A 20,400-nucleotide genomic window follows, 5' to 3' on the forward strand; every position below is an offset into this window, starting at 1 on the left:
ATTACCATATGATTGCATTTCATTCATTTACAACTATAGCAGCATAAACATTGTCAGAATTATGAAATAATTCTTTTGCACTCAATTAATGAAAATAAAATGTACAAGCGATGCCCTTATATAAAAATAATTATTAGTACAAGTAAATGTGTTGTATAAATATGTGTGTATTTTGCAGTACAATAAAACTAAAGTGGGCCTATAATACAATGGACTAATATAGACTAACAAGAATGAACCAGCTAAAAAAAGTTAAGTCTCACGTATAATGCAAATTAAAGTTCCATTATCAAAGTAGATGATGTTGTTTATGTAACTAAGAACCTGAGCTTTAACCTTGCTTTTCAACTCCTAGCAAGCAGCTTGCCTTTGTTTCCAAAATAAGCAATTTCTAATATATGTGCAATTTAGTTATATAGTACTCTGACATTTTTAACCTATTTATTTGAGATTTATTTGCTCTGCAGATAAACATTTATTTGTATATATTTTTGCAATTAACCCTTTCTTCGAATTGAAGTTTTGTTAATGGTTTCTAAGTTTAGCTTCAACTCATCGAAGCACTCAAGACTAAGGTCCTAAAACAAAATAACCCAAATTGAGACAATCCTAACCCTACCAAATTACTCAAAAGTTGAACTCTGTTAAAGTAGACTAAGCTTAATAAAATCAAAACTCAATTCAATTCAGCTCGTCTTCTTTATTGGTTAGACGTAACTGTTACAAAAATACTCACCAAATTTGATATTTTTGTCCACTTAACTATATGATGCTTCCAAGTTTAATCAAACTGAGTGAAATTGAATGATGATAATTAACAGGCATGTTAAAGATAATCATTTTATTTTTTATTATGGTCTCTATTAGAAATTATTTCGAATTCTTATTTTGAGTTATTTACTTACATAATGTAAATGGAAAGTCTAATTCTTTCAAATAATTAATTAATCTTGTATTTCTTGTCCATAGAAAAAAAGGAGTTGAACCCTTACATATAGGATTAAAATACTCTTTACCTTATTTATAGGCACTACTAATGATAAGTGGGATAGATTGTTATTTAGGCCAACACAAGACATGTATTATGGTTGTATTTGAAAGTGAAAAGATATCCCGCACCATTTGGACTGAAAGATATTCACATGTTTGAGTTGAATAAGAAAGTTGAGATTTGTTTATTCTTCGAGTGTGAGAATGTGTATGGAGTTTTGGGATTGTGAAGAGGCCTAGCTAGCTCGAGTTTAATCCAACCAATTAAGCAAATGGAATCATCATGGACGAATTAAGTAAAAAAGTACACTTGCATATATAAAAGTTGAACTGCAGAGCAAGTTTGCAATACTATATATATATATATAGTAAGTACGGATTCGATTGCTTTACTTTTCTTTTCTTGTTTTCTTTGAGGAATTTCGATTGCTTTAATTTACTTAAAACGGTGACGAAGATTGATTGATGTGATCCATGGAGTTTTTTTTTTTTTGTTTTTGGAGAAATTGTGTGTTTTATGGAGCTGATTCATTGCTTTTCCTCTTCAATTATTAGTTTTTTTTTTTCATGTTAAGTTTATATTGTAATGTATATATTAGTAACCAGGAAAGGGGAGGAACCTTACCCTATAAAGGTGAAAGATGAATAAGCTAGGAATGTATAGTTAGCCAATTCGAGGTTAGACATTTAGAAAATTTCGAACTTAATTATTATGCATGTGGCGGGTAAAAATTAAGCCATCGAACTTTTAATCTCACATAATTAATTTATAGAGATGGGATGTCAATCAACCTTGATTACCCTTGTTTAAGTGAGTTAAACTCGAAATGAGAGGATAAGAACTAGGAATGAGTGTGAGACAAGGAAATTGATTAACAATGGTCTCAGATTGATTAAGTTATGTTCATCAGGATTGGTCCGAGGTACAGATTTACACTTGTTCATAGATTACAATGATGTTACATTCTTTTCCTTTTTCTTCAGATGTTTCATCCCTTCTTCACAAAGGTCTCTCTGCCTTATATAGTCATCCAGGTTGTATCTTGGCATTCCATTTAGAGGGCTAGGGTTCATTTTCCTTTATACTTGTCCCATCAGGGTCTTACTAGAACGTTTCTACACTAGACTGTGAGCTTTGATGACACTGTTCAAAAGTCATTTCCTTATTAATGCGGCCAGTTAAGTGGGTTCAGAGTATTAAATACGGAGATGATGGATGTTTTATTTGTATTCTTCCCCTTCTTGCTTAAAGACTAACTTTCCCTCTCTTTCTCGATTTGTGTCTAATGGTCTTCAACATTGGACTTTGGCCCTTCCAAGGATGCGTCAGTATCCTCAAGGTCCTCGGGCTTTTTAGTTTCCTTGGGCTTGTGGTTGTGTTATCGTATTTGCCCCGATGATTATTTGATAGTATTTTCCAAGGTGTGTTCTTCTAGCATTGATCTCTTCTCGTTCGCTCCTGTCCTTGGCTTCTCATTCTTCCACAATGTACAAACTATATTAATTATATATAAGTGCTTAATATATGTTTTTAGTATAAATTATTGGGATTCCATCAAAAAGTATAAATTATTGGGAGAAATTCATGTGTATTGATAGTCTTTCGTTTAATTCACATGCCATCAAACCTCATTAGAATTATGATTATTGGTTCTTTTTTGACAGAATATTTATCGCAGTTTTAATCGATTCAATCTTATAATGATTTATTATTGGGTCCAAAATAAATTGTTTGGTAACTATTTTTTAGAAGCCCTATTATAAATTGTTATTTAAAAATAAAAACGTTTGTCTTTTAAAAATGGAAAACGTTGAGAGACATGTGCCCAAAAGAGGAACCATATGTCTGTCGGTGTCTTTGAATTTATTATCTCTAGCTAAATTCTTTGAATTAATTATGAGAAAATTGGAAAAACTGATGGGTATTATAAAATAAAAAAATTTGAGTTGAGTCACTTCACTTGACTTGGGTTTAAAGGGTGGAGGGAGGAGTATAGTTTGGTAGGTTGCCACTTCAGTTAGCTTTATGAGGTCTTCTCGGCAACTGGACTTTAGCTAGAAATGGAAAACTGCCTACTCATTGACAGCGAAAGGAATCTTCACTGTACGTGTGCCATTCTCGTCTTTTTTCTTTTCTACTCTTAGTTTACTACTGAGTCACTGACACACCCACTTCAGTAACAGTGATTGATTTGATACAGCTGTGCCTAAACTGACCAAACAAAATTGATATCCATATAATACATAAATAATAAATACTATTGAATAAAATCTTTTTTTTTTTTTAATTAGTAACATATCGTTTTGTTGTAAGAGTATTTACATCAGCTCTTATATAAATGTGTAAAATATATATTTTGATTACTTTTACACCTTTTGAACCAAAAAGCGCTCCACATCAATCCTTTTAAAATCATGTAAACTTGTGGAAAATTATCAACGAACTACAATACCTGTGTAAATTTACACAAGCACTGTAATTCGTTTATTTAATTTTTTAATAATTTTTTCTCCCTTCTTTCTAACTGAATCTCATCTCCTACCTCTCTTCCCCAACCATTACAACATTCAGCGCGCCAAAATCAACTGAAAATGACCCCAAATAAACCTACACACAAACACACCCACACACAAACAAACCCAAATGACCAAAATTAACTGAAAATTAACCCAAACAAACCCACGCACAAACACACCCACACACAAACAAACCCAAACGGACAAAGAGATCGGTGCTTATCGGAATGATCTGAGTCGTCGGTGCTCATGGGTCGGCCGGTGAAGCGTGGAGCGTGGATCGGCCGGTGAAGAAAGGATATGGATCGCCGAAGTTCATGGGTCTCGCTTGATCGGAGCTCATGGGTAGGCCAGTGAAGCGTGGAGCGTGGATCAGTGCTTGTGGAGCGTGGATCGACCGGTGAAGAAAGGTTCTAGGTCGCCGGAGCTCGTGGGTCTCGCTTGATCGGAGCTCGTGGGTAGGCCGATGAAGCGTAGAGTGTAGAACGATCTGGATCGGCCGGTGAGAGAAGGAAGAAAAAAGAGAAGGACTAAGACGATCTGGATCGGCCGGTGAGAGAAGGAATAAAAGAGAGAAGGAATGAGAGAAGGAAGAAAAGAGAGAGAGAGAGTGATCTGTTCAGAGAGAGAGAGAAGGCGCGTATATAGGTGAAGTAGTTGAGGAAAATAATAAAAAAAATTCGTAGAATGAATATTTTATTGAAATATTTTGTAAAATAGATAAACTGATGTGGGTGTTTTGTAAAAGTGATAGTGTAAAATAGAAATATGAGGTTTTTTGTGTAAAATAGACAGAAAATTTAGAAGGGCTAATGTGAATGCTCTAAATACATGAAGTTACAAGGGTGTATAATGTTACTTTCATAAAGTGAAGAAGTTATATTTTTTAATGCATGACGTTGCATTCTTAAGGGTCCTCTCCATCCAATTCGTAACAAGTATATATACGTGTGCTATTTACAAAGGAAGAGACAATTGGTTTCAAGATCGATAATAATTTATGTGAATGTCCACTTAGAAAATAAAGTTTATATACTATCTTCTCTATATATTTTTTTATCAGCACGAATCTCTACCTAATATCGGAAAGGAAGCTGTGTTTCAATTGTTCTTTCAAATATCAAAGGTTATTTGTGTAGTTCTCTCAATTCATTGTAAATTTTCTTCCTAAAAATTAGTAATTATCCTATTTTATTTGTCATCACATTGTTTTATGCTTAAATTTTTTAGTGTTTATTTAATGGATTATAATCTTATGGGTTTCTTGCTAAATATAAGATTTTTTTTTTTTTATCTTAAGCATATTCAATTTAATTGTAACACATGTCTATTAATTTTGGATATAAATTAATAAAATAATTATGTATCAAGGATCCTTGATAAGATCCATGTTGATATAATAAATCTTGGAGATTTTATTATGGATGGCAACCAAGAATCTCAGTAGGATCATGTAAAAACAATGGTTTTAATTTGCCATCATCTCCATGAAAAGTGAGTACTTTATAATAAAAGATCCCATAAATTTGTGGGAGAAATACAAGTTCCAAAAGAACTTGATTATTGTAAAAGCTCAATATCATGTGCATTTGAAGTTGCAATAATCCAAAAGTGCAAGTGAGTTATAATTTAGCAATTTAAAATTAGCCCACAATTAAATTATGTGATAGAAGACACATATATCATGCCTCAAATGTGCTTATGCAATAGCAATTGCGAGAGCATAAGTTCAAAAACTATTATGAACTGATAGTCTTCTAGTGGTTGAACAAGATAATGAGCGTTTGCTAAAAAAACCATCAATCTCACCCAATCAATTCTACCCCATTCCTTGAAGCGAATGAAACCTCATTTGAAAAATGTATATGGAGGAAATAATAATTGTGGGTGTGGATGTGGACATGGTTGGAACAACCAATATAGAGAGTGTAGTACTCATAATTCTTCAAAAAGGAATAATTCATACCATTCTTAAAGATAAGAAGTCTTTTCAAAATTTAATATCATGCAAAGCCAATGTCAATGCCATATCAGGTTCATCAAACTTAATTAAAGGCTCTGGAAGAGCAATTATTATGTTGCCAAATGGGACAAAACTTTGTACAAACGATGCTTTATATTCTTCTAAATCTAGAAGAAATTTACTCAGCTTTAAGGATGTATATTATAATGGTTATCATATTGAAACCATAATGAATGCAGTGAAAAATTCTTTATATTGCTTCAATAGTATCAAACAAGAAGCTTATATTAGGGCCCGTTTGGATACAGCTGAAAACTGAAAACTGAAACTGAAAACTGAAAAACACTGTAGCTAAATAATTTTTAAATGTGTGAATAGTATCGTGGGACCCATTTTTAATGAAAAAGTTGCTGAAAAGTGAAAATTGTGGGTCCATGAACAGTAAAATTTGGGTTGAAATGTCAAACTTTGCGGCTACTGTTCATTGAACAGTAACCGCAACAGTACATAAACAGTAAAAAAGACTGAAACCCGTGAAAAAAAAAAAAAAAAAAAAATGCTGAAACGCAAACGCGCGTTTCAGCTTTTCCACCCAAGCCAAACGGTCTCTTAGAAAAACTTCATACTTTCTCTTCTAGGTTATATTATACTACAATGAAAACAGTTGAAACAAATGTTGACCCAAAGGTTTTCATGCTTTGGCATGATTGTCTTGAACATTCAAGATCAATAATGATGTGTCGAATTATTGAAAACTCTCATGGACATCCCCTAAAGAACCAAAAGATTCTTTTACCAAGTGATTATCCATGTAGTGCATGTTCTCAAGGTATATTAATTATCAAACCATCACCTTCAAAAATTGTTGTTGATTGTCCATATTTCTTAGAAAGAATTCAATTTGACATATGTGGACCTATACACCCTTACTATGATCCATTCAAGTATTTTATGGTTTTTATTGATGCATCAACCAAATGGTCACATATGTGTCTACTTTCTACTAAGAATGTTGCATTTGTTAGGCTTCTTGGTCAAATAATTAGGTTGTGAGCACAATTTCCTGATTATCCAATTAGGAAAATTTGTTTAGATAATGTTGGTGAATTTACATCTCAAGCTTTTAATGATTGTTGCATGTTAACTAGAATTGATGTTGAACATCCTGTTGCCCATACACATACTCAAAATGGTTTACCTAAATCACTTATCAAAATACTTCAAATTATTGCTCGACCTTTGCTTATGAAATCAAAATTACTTGTTTTTGCTTAGGGTCATGCTATATTACAAGTTGCATCATTAGTTCGCATTAGGCCAATTGCATATCATAATTTCTCACCATAGCAACTTGTACTTGGCCAACAAACAAATGTTTTTCACTTGGACACATTTGGTTGTGCTGTATATATACTTATTGCACCACCACAACGCAATAAAATGGGTCCTCAATGTAGACTTGGAATTTATGTGGGTTTTGATTCCTTATCCATTATTAGATATCTTGAACCTTGAACTGGTGATGTTTTTAAGACACGTTTTGAGGATTGTCATTTTAATAAAACAATCTTCCCACCATTAAGGGGAGAAAAATTGTTGCCTAAAGCACGACATGAGATTACTTGAAATATTTTGACATTATCTCATCTTGATCCTCATACAAGTCAATGTGAACTAGAAGTTCAAAGGATTATTCATTTGAGAATTGCAAATCAATTACCGAATGTATTCACTGACAGTAAGAAAATAGTGAAATCTCACATTCCAACTGCTAATACTCCAGCACGGATTGAAGTCCCTGTAGTACAATAAGTTAATATAGCAGCAAATGAATCAAAGCCACACTTGAAACATGGAAGATCTGTAGGTGCTAAAGATAAAATCCCTCGGAAAAGAAAAGTACAAGAAAAACAAGTCGTGGCCACTAAAGAGGCCATACCCAGGAAACAGGTCACAAAAATAATTTATCTATCCAAAATTATGAACAAAAATCTCCTAAATATGAACCTCCTAAAGAGTTAGCCCTTGAAAAGGATCAGATACCTAATAATAACAAGATTTCGATACGTTGTTGTTAACAACATATTTTCATATAAAGTTGCCCTTAATATTATCGAAAGTAATAACAATAAATATGAACCACGAACTATTGATGAATGTTGACATAGAAATGATTGGCCAATGTGGAAATAGGCGATTCAAGCAGAAATAAATTAACTAATTAAATGTGAAGTATTTGGATCTGTAGTCCAAACACTTGAATGTGTAATGTCTGTCGAATACAAATGAGTATTTGTACGTAAAAGAAATGAGAAAAATGAAATTACAAGGTACAAAGCAATTTGTAGCACAAGGTTTCTTGCAGAGACCTGGTATTGATTATGAAGAAACATATGCATTTGTAATGGACGTAATCACATTCAAATTTTTTATTAGCTTGGTAACAAAAGAAAATTTGGATATGCGATTAATGGATATAGTTATAGCATATCTGTATGGCTAATTAGATAATGATATCTATGTGAAAATCCCTAAAGGATATAAAATGCCTGAAACATATAACCCTACATCGCAAAGTATGTATTCTATCAACCTACAAAGATCCTTATATGGGTTAAAGCAATCTAAATGTATGTGGTATAATCACCTCAGTCAATATCTATTGAAAGGACTTGAAAATAATCCAATTTGTCCACGCGTTTTTATCAACAAAAAAAAAAAAAAAAAAAGGAATCCGGATTTGCTATTGTTGCAGTGTATGTTGATGATTTAAATCTTGTGGGGACTCCAAAAGTGTTAGCAAAAACAACAAATTGTTTAAAAAAATGAGTTTGAGATGAAAGATCTTGGGAAGACAAAATTTTGTCTTGGCCTGCAAATTGAACATCTTCCAAATGAAATTATTGTTCACTAATCAACGTACACAAAAATAAAAAAAATAAAAATTCAAAAAGCACTTTTGCATGGATAAAGCTCATCCTTTGAGCACTTCAATGGTAGGTCGGTCACTTGATGTCAAGAAAGACCCATTTAGATCACAAGAAGATGATGAAGAAACTCTTGTCCTGAAGTACCGTATCTTAGTGCTATTGGAGCTTTGATGCATCTTGCAAATTACACGCGACCTAATATAGCATTTGCAATTACTTACTAGCACGGTATAGTTCTACACCAACTCAAAGACATTGGATTGGAATTAAGAATATATTACGTTATCTTCGTGGGATGACTGATTTGGGATTATTTTATCCAAATAAATCAAATCCACAATTAGTTGGATATGCTAATGCAGGTAATCTTTCTAATCCACACAAAGGTCGATCACAAATAGGATGTTTATTTACTTATGGAAATATTGTTATTTCATAGATATCTATTAAGCAAACAATTTTTGCTTCCTCCTCAAATCATTCAGAGATTATTGCAATTCATGAAGTAAGTTGTGAATGTGTTTGGTTGAGATCGGTGATTCAACATATTCGTGAAAAATGTGAATTATCATCAATCAAAAATAGTCCAACGATATTATATGAAGATAATGCTGCTTGTATCACTCAAGTTAGAGGAGTCTATATAAAAGGTGATAGAACCAAGCACATTGCACCAAAATTCTTTTATACACATGAGCTCCAGAAGAGTGATGATATTTATGTCAAGCAGGTACGATCATGTGATAATTTGACCAACATGTTCACTAAGTCATTACCAACTATGACTTTTAAGAAGATGGTGCACACCATTGGCATGCATCAACTCAAGTATCTTTTTATCATAGACATTGGAAGTTCTATGAACTCATGAGGGGGAGTAAATTTTCTAAAGGATATATGCTAATTATACTCTTTTTCCTTCGCTAAGATTTTTTTCCACTAGGTTTTCCTTTGCAAGGTTTTAATGAGGCAATCCTAAGGCACTCAGAGTGACACAAGAATACAGTACTCTTTTTTCTTTGCCATTGGTTTTTTTTCCACAAAATTTTTCTTTGGTAAGGTTTTAATGAGGCATATTCTTAATGAGTGGCCATCCAAGGGGGAGTGTTGTAAATGCATGAAGTTATAAGAGTGTGTGATGTTACTTTCATAAAGGGGAGAAGTTATATTCTTTAATGCATGGCGTTGCATTCTTAAGAGTTCTCTCCATCTGATTCTTAACAAGTATATATATGTGTGCTAATTACAAAGGAAGATACACTTGTATTCAAGATTGATAATAATTATGTGGATGACCACTTAAAGAATAAAGTTTATATACCATCTTCTCCATACATTTCTTTATCTTCTTTATATTCCTTTTAATTTATAACACATGTCACTCTAAAAAGAATTATGAGATTTGGATTTTACTTACATAAAAATAAGGGCAAGGATTTGCCGTGAACTAATTAAGTTGCAGCAAAACCTGCAAAATGCACACGTGTCAAGTGGTCATTTGGTGAAAAATTCAATCTTGACAAGGAAGTTTTCATTTAAATATAAGTTTGGACAAGTGTCTATCTGAGGCATTGACACGTATGCATTTTTGAAAGAATTACTGCAACTTAATTTGCAGCAAATCCTTACCCTAAAATTAATTAATGCTTTTACCATATGATAAAGAGTATTTATTACTAAATAGATCTCATCAGTTGCTTATAAGCAGCTCGAACTCAAATCGTGAAAAGTCTTGTTTGTTTTTATTTAGCAAACAAGTCAAACTCATGGCTAAGTTTAAACTCGATTGATTCTAAAAAAAAAAAAAGGTTTAAACTCGACTATTAAGGGATCCAAACTCAAATATAATAATGTATTTATAAACATGAGGCTTGATTTAATTTTATATAGTATTATATTTTTATATGTATATTTATCTAAGAATATACTTATATAAACTTGAGATTGAATTGTATAAATTTGTAAATAAGTTCATATAATATCAAATTATTTTTTGTAGTTTATTGATAATATAAATAGTTTATTCGAAATAAAAATTTATAGATTTGTAAAGGAGTAAAAAAATTTAATTATAGTTTTACTATATATGAGAAAATAATAATTTAATAAAGTAGCTTGTGAACAAGCTCAAGCTTGTACGATAAGAAAATGATTCAATGTTGAACATGTAATCTTACTTGATGATGAGTTCAAATTTTTCTTGTATTTAAACTAAAATAAAATAAACAAGTCTAAAATTTTAATATTCATCTCAGTTTGACTTGTTTACAGCATTAAGTTCACTGAGTTTTGACGCACACTATCTTTGTGACCTCTACCATGAGAAATAAAAAAAAAAAAAAATTATAGATACTTGTTCAATTTGATATTTGTTATTAATGGAGGTGACGAAGTTTCTACAATTACTTGCCAAAAAAAGAAAATTAAAAGACTAAGTAATAGGTTAACACACGATATGACAAAACCTACATTCAAATTAGACGTGCTATTTCCTATTAGGACCTTGTCATAGCCTAAAATTAAAATAAAATTAAATGTCATTGAGATTTGGGAATCATAAAGTTTCTACTCAATGTGATAATTTATTATCATTTGTGACCTTGTTATCGTTTGCTCAAACTAACCAAAAAATATTAGATTTGACACAAACACATGCAATGTTTGTGACCTCCACCACACACACACACACACACACACATATATATATATAGTTGGCAACAAAACTGTGAAGTTCTTTCTCAAAGTGATATGTGTTCTAAATGGAGATGACAGTTATTATTATGAGTTATTCAATTACTGATGGCATAAAATTGACCAAAACTAAAGTTTTATATATATATATATATATATATATAAGTAAGCATAGGTTAGCACACAACATGAAAAAACTTAATTACTTTCAAATTAGACATGATATTTCCTATTAGGGCCCTTTCATAGGCTACAATTAAAAGAATATTTAATATTATTTACAATAATAAAGTTTCTACTCAATATGATAGGTTACCATTTGATGCAACAAATTTATTATAAATTGTGAACATGTTACTGTTTGTCTAAAAAATTGATACAGTTTGTCCAAAGTTGTTTATAGCTCAATTGATTGATATTTCCTAGTATTTTAAATTAAGATGTTTATGATTTAAATCCTCAAACTCTTCTGTTGTAACTATTAAAATATAATTAATATGTGTGTGTGTATATAGCAATATGTTGACAGTATTGTTGTAAATTAGTCACATATTTAGTAGTAAATTTCTTTGTGAAAACATTTGGGTTAATTACAGAATTAATCAAACAAATTATTTTAATAAATAATAATATATTTCTTTTGGTGAAATATATTATATGTGTTGGTCATTTAATACATTATTTTTCTAAAAAAAAAATAACAATAAGAAGTATGTGTGAACATCTCTAAAGGATATTAACATATTATTCATGAGAGATGCTACGTCTACAACATTTTTACAACAAATCACAGATGGTTAGTTGTTATTGGTTCAAATTTGAAACTAATACTAAGATTATTTTTTTGCCCCAATAATAACAATCAGTAACAACCTGACACTTAGAATTTATTATAAAAATGTTGTAGACATATCATTTCTCATTATTCATTTCATTATCCATTATACGTACCTTAAATAAGTTAATCTATTCATGTGAACATGCTTGTATTTACTAATTGTAAAGCGTGTAATATAAACACATTTAATGATTGAGTAAATTTTTAGGTATGTTGGAATTGTTTGAAATAAAAATAGTTTATTTCCAATATTTGTCTCATTGTTATCCATGTTTCTATGGTGAAACATATATATAATACAATAATACATACTTATAGCGTGGAGACTAATAATTCGTTTGGATTGAGGCAGAGGGAAGATGAATAGAATAGAGTTGGTCAAACATTAAGCTAGTTTTCAATTAACTTTATTCTACTCATCTTCTCTTTCTCTTCCATCCAAACAGGGCATAACTGTTAGAATGGCATGCTTGTTGCAAATTTTATGGACTTGGCCTTTTGGACTTTTGAGTTTGTACTTTATATTTATTGTTTGCAAAAATCTGAATTTGTTTAATTTAAAGAAGGCTAAATTGGGCTTTTCGTTTCAAAGATGGTATTTAGGCCCTTGGGCCCAATTCAAGAGATTTTTCGGTGAGGTTTTTTTTTTTTTTTTTTTTTTTTTTTTTTGTTCTTTTCTCAAGAAACTCGTATTCTATTCTATCACTCACTCTTTCTTTCTTTAATTTTTCGAATTGCTTCTTTTCTCTTGTTTTCTTTTAAATGACCACGTTCCCGTTCGTTCTTACATTTTTCTTAATCTATTTTCATTATTGTTAAACTCTGAAAATGTCCTATAGGAGTGAACTTCATAAAATATTAAATAAGAGTAGATCTCATGGAGTATGTGTGCCATATATACAAGCAATATTGCCAAAATTCTGTTGCCCAAATCTCTAGTCTCAAGAGCCTGAAAAAAACATATCAAAATTTTGCCAAGACGTCCAAAGCATGAAACCATAGTATTCGGATCATTTGTCTAACCATAAACCTATTATTAGAGATATATGTTAGTCATATTAGCCCAATGTAATAGGCCCAAACCCAGTTCTGCTTGTATTAGTAGTCTAGGGTTTAGTCGCCTATATATACTCATGTTAGGACTCATTGTAACACAGATTATTGTACTACACTCTTATACAATAAAGATGTAGCTCTTAATGGATTCTTTCGTAGATGTAGGTCGACAAGGCTGAACCACGTAACCCTTGTGTTCTCGGTGTTCCTATTCTATGTTTCCCCTTCCGCATTTACTCTAGCATATACAACATAATATAACACATCGTTGCTGCTAATAATATTTATTTAACATGGTATCAGAGCCAAACTGCATTCTTGGCATCAAACAAACATCTCTAGCAAGTAATGAAGATTCTCACATGCACACCACCATCAAAAGTCACACATGCTTGTCTACTAGATCTAGACTCCACGGCATCTCGCAGTTGCCATGGCTTACTGCTGTGTCCAGATCCTCAAGCCCAAGCAATCCGTGCCACTCCCTATCAAATTTGTGCACATCAAGCCTTCACCTGACGGAACCAACAAAACAAACGTGCTTCATGGCATATCATGACCAAAACCCAAAAACCTGACCGAAGAGCTCATGCTGATGTCATCAGGTGATGTCATCATTCCACATCAACATACCACGCACGCCCTAAGCCACGTCAGCTAACAACGACAGCAATGTTGCCTCGTCAGCACCATGTCACCTAGCTGATGTTGACTCGGACTGACCCGACCCAGACCACTCGAATTTGACCCATGAGCTCTGATCGTTGACTTTGACCTAATTCGTTGACTTTGACTTTTGCGTTGACTTTTGACCAAAAGTTAAAATTTTCAAATGGGCCTATCTTGCTTAATTTTTCATGTGGATTTCGATTTTGGACTCCGTTTCTTCATTTGAAACTTCAAAATTGGTCAATTGACATATTCTTCATTGTGGTTTCTTCAAAGGCATTTTTCAAGACATCTCCAACTGATCTTCTCATGCTTATCCAACCTCAAACCTTCATCAAGCTTCAGCCTTGAGTTTAAGAGAGGGTATTAGAGATATATATTAGTCATATTAGCCCAATGTAATAGGCCCAAGCTCAGTCCTGCTTGTATTAGTAGTCTAGGATTTAGTCACCTATATATACTCATGTTAGGATTCATTGTAACACAAGTTATTGTACTACACTCTTATACAATAAAGATGTAGCTCTTAAGGGATTCCTCCATGGATGTAGGCCGACAAGGCTGAACCATGTAACCCTCGTGTTCTCGGTGTTCCTATTCTATGCTTCCCCTTCCGCATCCACTCTAGCATATACAACATGATATAACACATCGTGTTACTAATAATAATATATTTAACACCTATCATCAAAACCTCATGTATGCAAGTGGTATTTCATAAACCTTTGGTTTGTTTGATCTTTATTCTTGCTTCCAATTGATCGAAAACACGTTTGTCTTTGATGATATGAGATGATTTAGGATCAAGTCATACTAGATTTTTGTTTAAAGTTCAAATGGTCACATGATGTTCGTACATTCAAAACTATTTTTTTTCAAAACCCTAGACATGCAAATTATTGTTTGTGACATGTTTTGGATGATTGGAAGACATAACATGATGGCGACAGCAATATCAAGAAGATTAGTTCTGTTAGGTTTTAGATCCCTATAAACTAAATTGTTTAACATAATTAATTAACCAAGTAAATACTTAGGTTTATTATTCAGATCTAGGTTAAAACAATAAAGTCATATCATGTAAAGCAACGAAAAATTAAATAATACAACAATATGATGATCTAGGAAAACCAAACAGGTAAAAAACCTAGGGATAATTTAACCTAGCTATCCTCAAGACAAAAAGCAAATCCACTATAGAGAATCGAAGTTTACAATAAGACTTAGATCACTAACATCCTATTGCTACCACATGTAGAATTTACTAACATGATCACATGCAAACTCCGAATCCACAGACTCCTTTTCTATTAGGCATTTGCAACACAAGCACCCACAATTGTGGAAAAAAAAAAAAAACCAAACTCTCCTTTTGTGACTCCAAAACCACCCTTGAAGGTTTAGATCATTAGTAGATTTAATAACTAAAGAAGGCAGCAACTTCTACAACACTAGATCTTGAGATTCTTCAAGGAATAACACCGGTAGAAGACATGTGAGAGCTTTTTAGGCACAAAATCCCATATACAAAATAGGCACACTCTTCTCTCTCTTAAAAGCGTTTATTAAAAGAGTGCTTAGAGTTTCCTTTATATACTAGAAGAAGTAGATTTGAAACCCTAATCCTTTGTGGGCTTGAACTGCTGTTTGGGCTTAATTAAAATGTTGTAGATACGACTCTCGATCGGTCAAGCCTATCTCTCAATTGGTCGAACCAGGCAAATTTTGAAATCTTCTTTATGCACCTTACTTGTTCTTGAATCTTAACTTGAATCACCTTGAGTACTGTCTAATAATACCTATAGACTCTAGGATCTATATCTAAACAAATTTGTGTTCATGATTTGCCAATTATTCTAAACTTTTAGAACCTAACAAATTCATCAAATCTACTTTAAGTATGTTGTTATTCTAACAAAGGGTGTGCAGCCAACCCACCAAAACCAACTTGACCCAATATAACCTATTGGGTTAGTTCAGTTTTTAGGGGTTGGTGGGTTAGGTTGGATTATGCAAATATTTTATATAGTAAGTTAGGTTGGGTTAGGGTCATAACAATCACAAATCCACCTAACCTCACTCGACTCACCTATATATTTATAATTGAAATTATATAAATATATATATATATATATAATATATTTTAAAAATATATTATATAATTAATAATTTTTCCCCTATTCAGCTTTTCTTATATAAAACTCAATTACCTCGCAAACCCTAACAATCTTATTTCTCTCTTTGCCTTTGCTCTCCCTCTCCCACTCCACTCCTATTTGTTTATAACTGAGTTGAGATACTAATTCATGTATATTTTATTTATCAACTTAGTTGGATATATTTCTTTTATAACTAAGTTGAAATACTAGTTCATGTATATTTTGTTTAAGTGAGATATATTTTTTTCTACTCAATTTATTAATAATATTAAAAAAAAAAATGCAACCCATGGGTTCAACCTGACCCAAACTGATCCATGTGGGTTGGGTTGGGTTAGATTGAAGCCCTGTGATAGGTTGGGTTAAGTTAAATTTTTTTAACCAACCATGGTGGGTTGGGTCAAAAATCCCCTCAACCTAACCCATGCACACCCCTAGTTCTAACACAATTTTCTCTCTTTTTTTTTTTTTCCTGGTATTTTCATAGTGATTGAAACACTTAGCAACTAAGGGCTCTAGTTTGAGCTTGTATGGAGAGAGAGATTTCTTAAATTTTTTGTTCACCAATGTTAAAAATTTTGGGTGTTACGTATAAGAATAAGAAAATTATGTCAAAATTTTTGTATGTATGACATTAGATGGGTTCGATGTAAAAAATATAACTTTGAATCAATTAAATGGGTTCAGTGTCAAAAGTCTTGAAGTTCAACTATCACGTCCTATATTTTTTTAATAGAAACGTCATAGGTTCAAATGATTCACTCCCATTATTGTAACTATCTCAATTTCAAAAAAAAATCAATGGGTTTAGTAATGCCTCAATCAAGAGGATTTTTATTTTTAAAAAATTAAAATCAAGAGGACTTTTTGGGAAGAAGAGACTTTAGTACACAATAATGATAATAAAACTAAATAAATAGAATCAACAATTAAGAAATTGAACCACCACACACCCTTGGCGTGATAGTCACTTCACAAGTATAAGTGCTTGTAGGGTGTAGAGTGTAGGGGGCAAGAGTCAGGGTTCAAGTTTCCAGGAGAGAATTTTACACACATATACACTTAGATTATATTAGATTAGAGTATAATTTATATCTTGTATATAAAAATAAAAAAATAAAAAAATAATAATAATAATTAAGAAATTGAAGAAACGTACTTGCATTAATCGAAGAGTGTAATAGAAGTGTTGGCGTGATAGTCACTTCACAAGCATAAGTGCTTGTAGGGTGTAGAGTGTAAGGGGCAAGGGTCAGGGTTCAAGTCTCCAGGAGATAACTTCACACACATATACACTTATATTAGATTAGAGTAGAATTTATATCTTATATATAAAAATATTAAAAAATTAAAAAATAATAATTAAGAAATTGAAGAAACGTACTTGCATTAATCGAAAAGTGTAATAGAAGTGTTAAAAACTAAATTTGACTACTCCCCCACTTACATCTTCCAATTACTTTTCTTCATAGAATGGACTTCACGTACCTACATTATTTTTCTCATTCAACAAATGGGGTTTTTTGACCCATAAATTCATTACTACTACACAGAACGGACTAATTGTAGCCCATATTATTTTCATCCACATGATTTGGGCTCACGGGGACACCCTATCTCTCTTTAAGGGTTGGGTCCCTTAGTCAAGATCTCATATTCACAGAAAATGGACTATTAACTGTTAAATGCCCAAGACCAAGATCATATTACATAAGGTTCGGGCCCATATTCTCTCAAGCTTAATGGGCTGATAAGTTAGCACTTGGAGCCCACATCTTCATAAAAGTTCAATTTGGAGAATCCTGAATTATGCGGACACAACTTTTGGCACAACTTTATATTATAACTCGTCATATAGCGAGTTCTGATTAGTAAGAGTGTGTCTTCACATAACCCACAGATATACCCTTAATGATCACAACTCACCATATGGCGAGTTGTGGCACAAAATTGTATCAAAAGTTATATCCCTAGCATAATTCTTAAATCCTTGAGGGCCACCCCGGTTACAAGTGAGCTTACGCACAACAAAGTGCAGTCAAGACCACCATATCCACCAGCTCAAAAAAAATAAAATAAAAAGACCATCATATCCACATGCCAAAAAGAGTTGGACCATTCATCAGCATTAGCTTTTTTCCTCTAGCTGACTCTAACATCTTCTTCTTTACAAGAAAACAAACAAAGTATTTGATCAAGACTTGGAACATCAACACCCAAACACCCTAGACTACATCAAATTTCTCAAGAAATCTCTTTAACCATAGCAAATAATTGTGATCACTTTAAGCATTGATTTATATATGTTCCAAGCCCATGAGTTTTCATGGGTGTAAGCACTAAGCAAGCTTGGTTCATGTGGTTTGTAGGGCAACAACTCCTTACTATTTCAAGAAAATGTGCTGAACTTGGCATGTCATAAATGACAATGTGGAATTTTTATTGGTCATGCTCCTTAATGCTCTAATTGACAGGTGGTTGATCAATTAATCAGTGTCTTAATATTGAGTCCATATTGTTCTCAAGATCAAGACGTGATCTCCATGTCAAAGCCAAATTGAGATTACTTTTGTGGTATAAACAATTACAAATACTATCTTAATGCTAGACAGCTTATGATTATAGAGCAAGGCCCTTCTTTAAATTGTTTTTTTTTTTAAAACATATTTATTTCAATATATTGACATAGTTTTCCAAATCCTTTTGAAAACAATAAATGTATTAACAAATGGGCAATAAAGAGAAAAAGACACAATAAAAAAAAAATTACTTGAATTAATAAAAAAGACATTAAAAAAGTCTGATATTTCATTATAATTTTAGTATATTTAAGAAACTCGTTCATCTTATAGGGACATAAAAAGTTATAACATTAAAAATAACCGCACTTATTTGTATTTGGAGATCAACATATTGAAAATCAAGATGCAACTTTGATATGTAGGATCTTCAAAGGATTTAACCTCTCAAAAGACCCCTTTTTTCTTTTTATTGAAAGCGCTGCAGCTCTTCCGAATTTCCCCAGCATTTCCAACAAGAACTTCAATGCTCCCCAACTTTACCATAGCTTTTGCAAAGCTGTCTTGGAATCCAAGCCCATTTGATGCAAAACCAGAAACAATACTAGCGGTTGAATTATCTAGTGCAAGTTCCTGATCAATTTGCAATATACCTTTCTTCAAAAGTATTTGATTGTAAAATTGGTTGTCAAATGTAAAAGCGGTACTTTGGTCCAAAAATACAGTAGCGGATGCTTTCTTGGCACATGTCTTGTTGAGCTTGGCAAACAAAGTAGGATCCATTGAAGGGTCAGGAGGGGAAAGTCGATCGCTAAAGAAGAAGCAATGTGCAAATCCAACAGTGTGTGCACCTAAAAGGGTTACCATTTCATTGATGTCCATCCCTTTGTCAGTGAAAGAACTCAATGCCCCAGACACAGAGATTCCTGGTCCTGGCAAGTTCACATCGTCTGGATTCGACACTAGTCCATCACGCCTTCCGGTTGGCACTGTATAATTAGGCCCTCCAGCTAGAGCAACACTGTCACGAGTTGCCAAAGTGATAATATCTGCACATGAAACGGTCAAAGGGCATGCAGCCTCTAGGCTTTTCTTCGCCTTATCAATAACATTATATCCTCTTACGGTTTGGTTTGGCCCAGCAACTTTCTCCGAAGAATTGTTCTTGGTTGGGTCTATTAGTATAGATGCATCACAACCCTGATATAAATTAAAGAAACTATATATTAGTGCACATGTACGTGAATAGAAGAAAAGAGTGATACAATGCTTAATTATATATAGTTTTGAGAACAAATGTTATATATATATATATATATAAATATATCTTACTCTAACAAAACAATCGTGAAAATGCATGCGGAGGAAGGCTGCCGTTATGGATGGATCCTTAGAGAATGCAATTTGCACCACTTGTTGGACAATTGATTCTGCTTGGGGACAGGTAGAGTCGTAGAAACCAACCTGCAGGTCAGCTAATACAAGAGGAAGAACAAAGAAAAAGATTAAGAATGACACTGCAGAATTCATTTGCATTTTTCTTTGGAGTTAGTAGTATATACTTTTGTCTTATCAATGGTTTTCAGCTTTGAGCAGATGTGTGTTTAATTTTATATATATATACATGTAGAGACTTGAGGGAGAGATGTGATAAATATCAAACAACGTATAGCTGGCATGACGTGCTAGGAGAAAGCAGCAATCAACATTGATTGAACTATAAGGTCCGTGAAAGCGAATTTGGATGCTTATAATTGAGATATGGGTCGATTCATGCACTGTCCCCCGCATTAATTAATTAATTAGTTTTTATTTCATTTTATCTAAGATATAAATCTTAGTCGAATATAATCTAAATATATATGTGTAAAATTTTCTCCTTTAGACTTAAACTCCTTACTTTTATTTACCCTCTTCCCCAACATTTTTTTTTTTTTTTTTGAGAAGGAAAACTTTGAATTTCATTAAGATACAAGCAAATCCGCTTGATAAGCAGCAAAAGAGTGGAACAGAACATCCTCCATCCAAACAAAAAAACCAATGACATGACATGCATGTCTAGTTAGGT

The 20,400-nt window shown here is 32.5% G+C and overlaps 1 protein-coding gene across 1 annotated transcript; it reads right to left on the reverse strand.

The window, feature by feature from the left end:
* Positions 1 to 18,603: 18,603 nt before the first annotated feature.
* LOC112007502 (peroxidase 44) lies at positions 18,604 to 19,946 on the reverse strand. Its single transcript, XM_024039861.2, has 2 exons — positions 19,665 to 19,946; positions 18,604 to 19,532 (listed from the first exon to the last, which is right to left on the reverse strand). Exons 1-2 carry the CDS (start codon positions 19,866 to 19,868, stop codon positions 18,780 to 18,782), a joined length of 957 nt encoding a protein of 318 aa, XP_023895629.1. The 5' UTR covers positions 19,869 to 19,946; the 3' UTR covers positions 18,604 to 18,779.
* Between the last annotated feature and the right edge of the window lie 454 nt (positions 19,947 to 20,400).

Source organism: Quercus suber, unplaced genomic scaffold (assembly GCF_002906115.3).
Source record: "Quercus suber isolate HL8 unplaced genomic scaffold, Cork oak 2.0 scaffold_225, whole genome shotgun sequence".
NCBI classification, from domain to species: Eukaryota; Viridiplantae; Streptophyta; class Magnoliopsida; order Fagales; family Fagaceae; genus Quercus; species Quercus suber.

Bases quoted from the DNA above. Each gene is read 5' to 3' on its own strand.
- LOC112007502 (XM_024039861.2), bottom strand. From the start codon at position 19,868: ATGCAAATGAATTCTGCAGTGTCATTCTTAATCTTTTTCTTTGTTCTT. The intron at 19,533-19,664 runs GTAAGATATATT...AATTTATATCAG, and splicing joins TTCACGATTGTTTTGTTAGA to GGTTGTGATGCATCTATACT.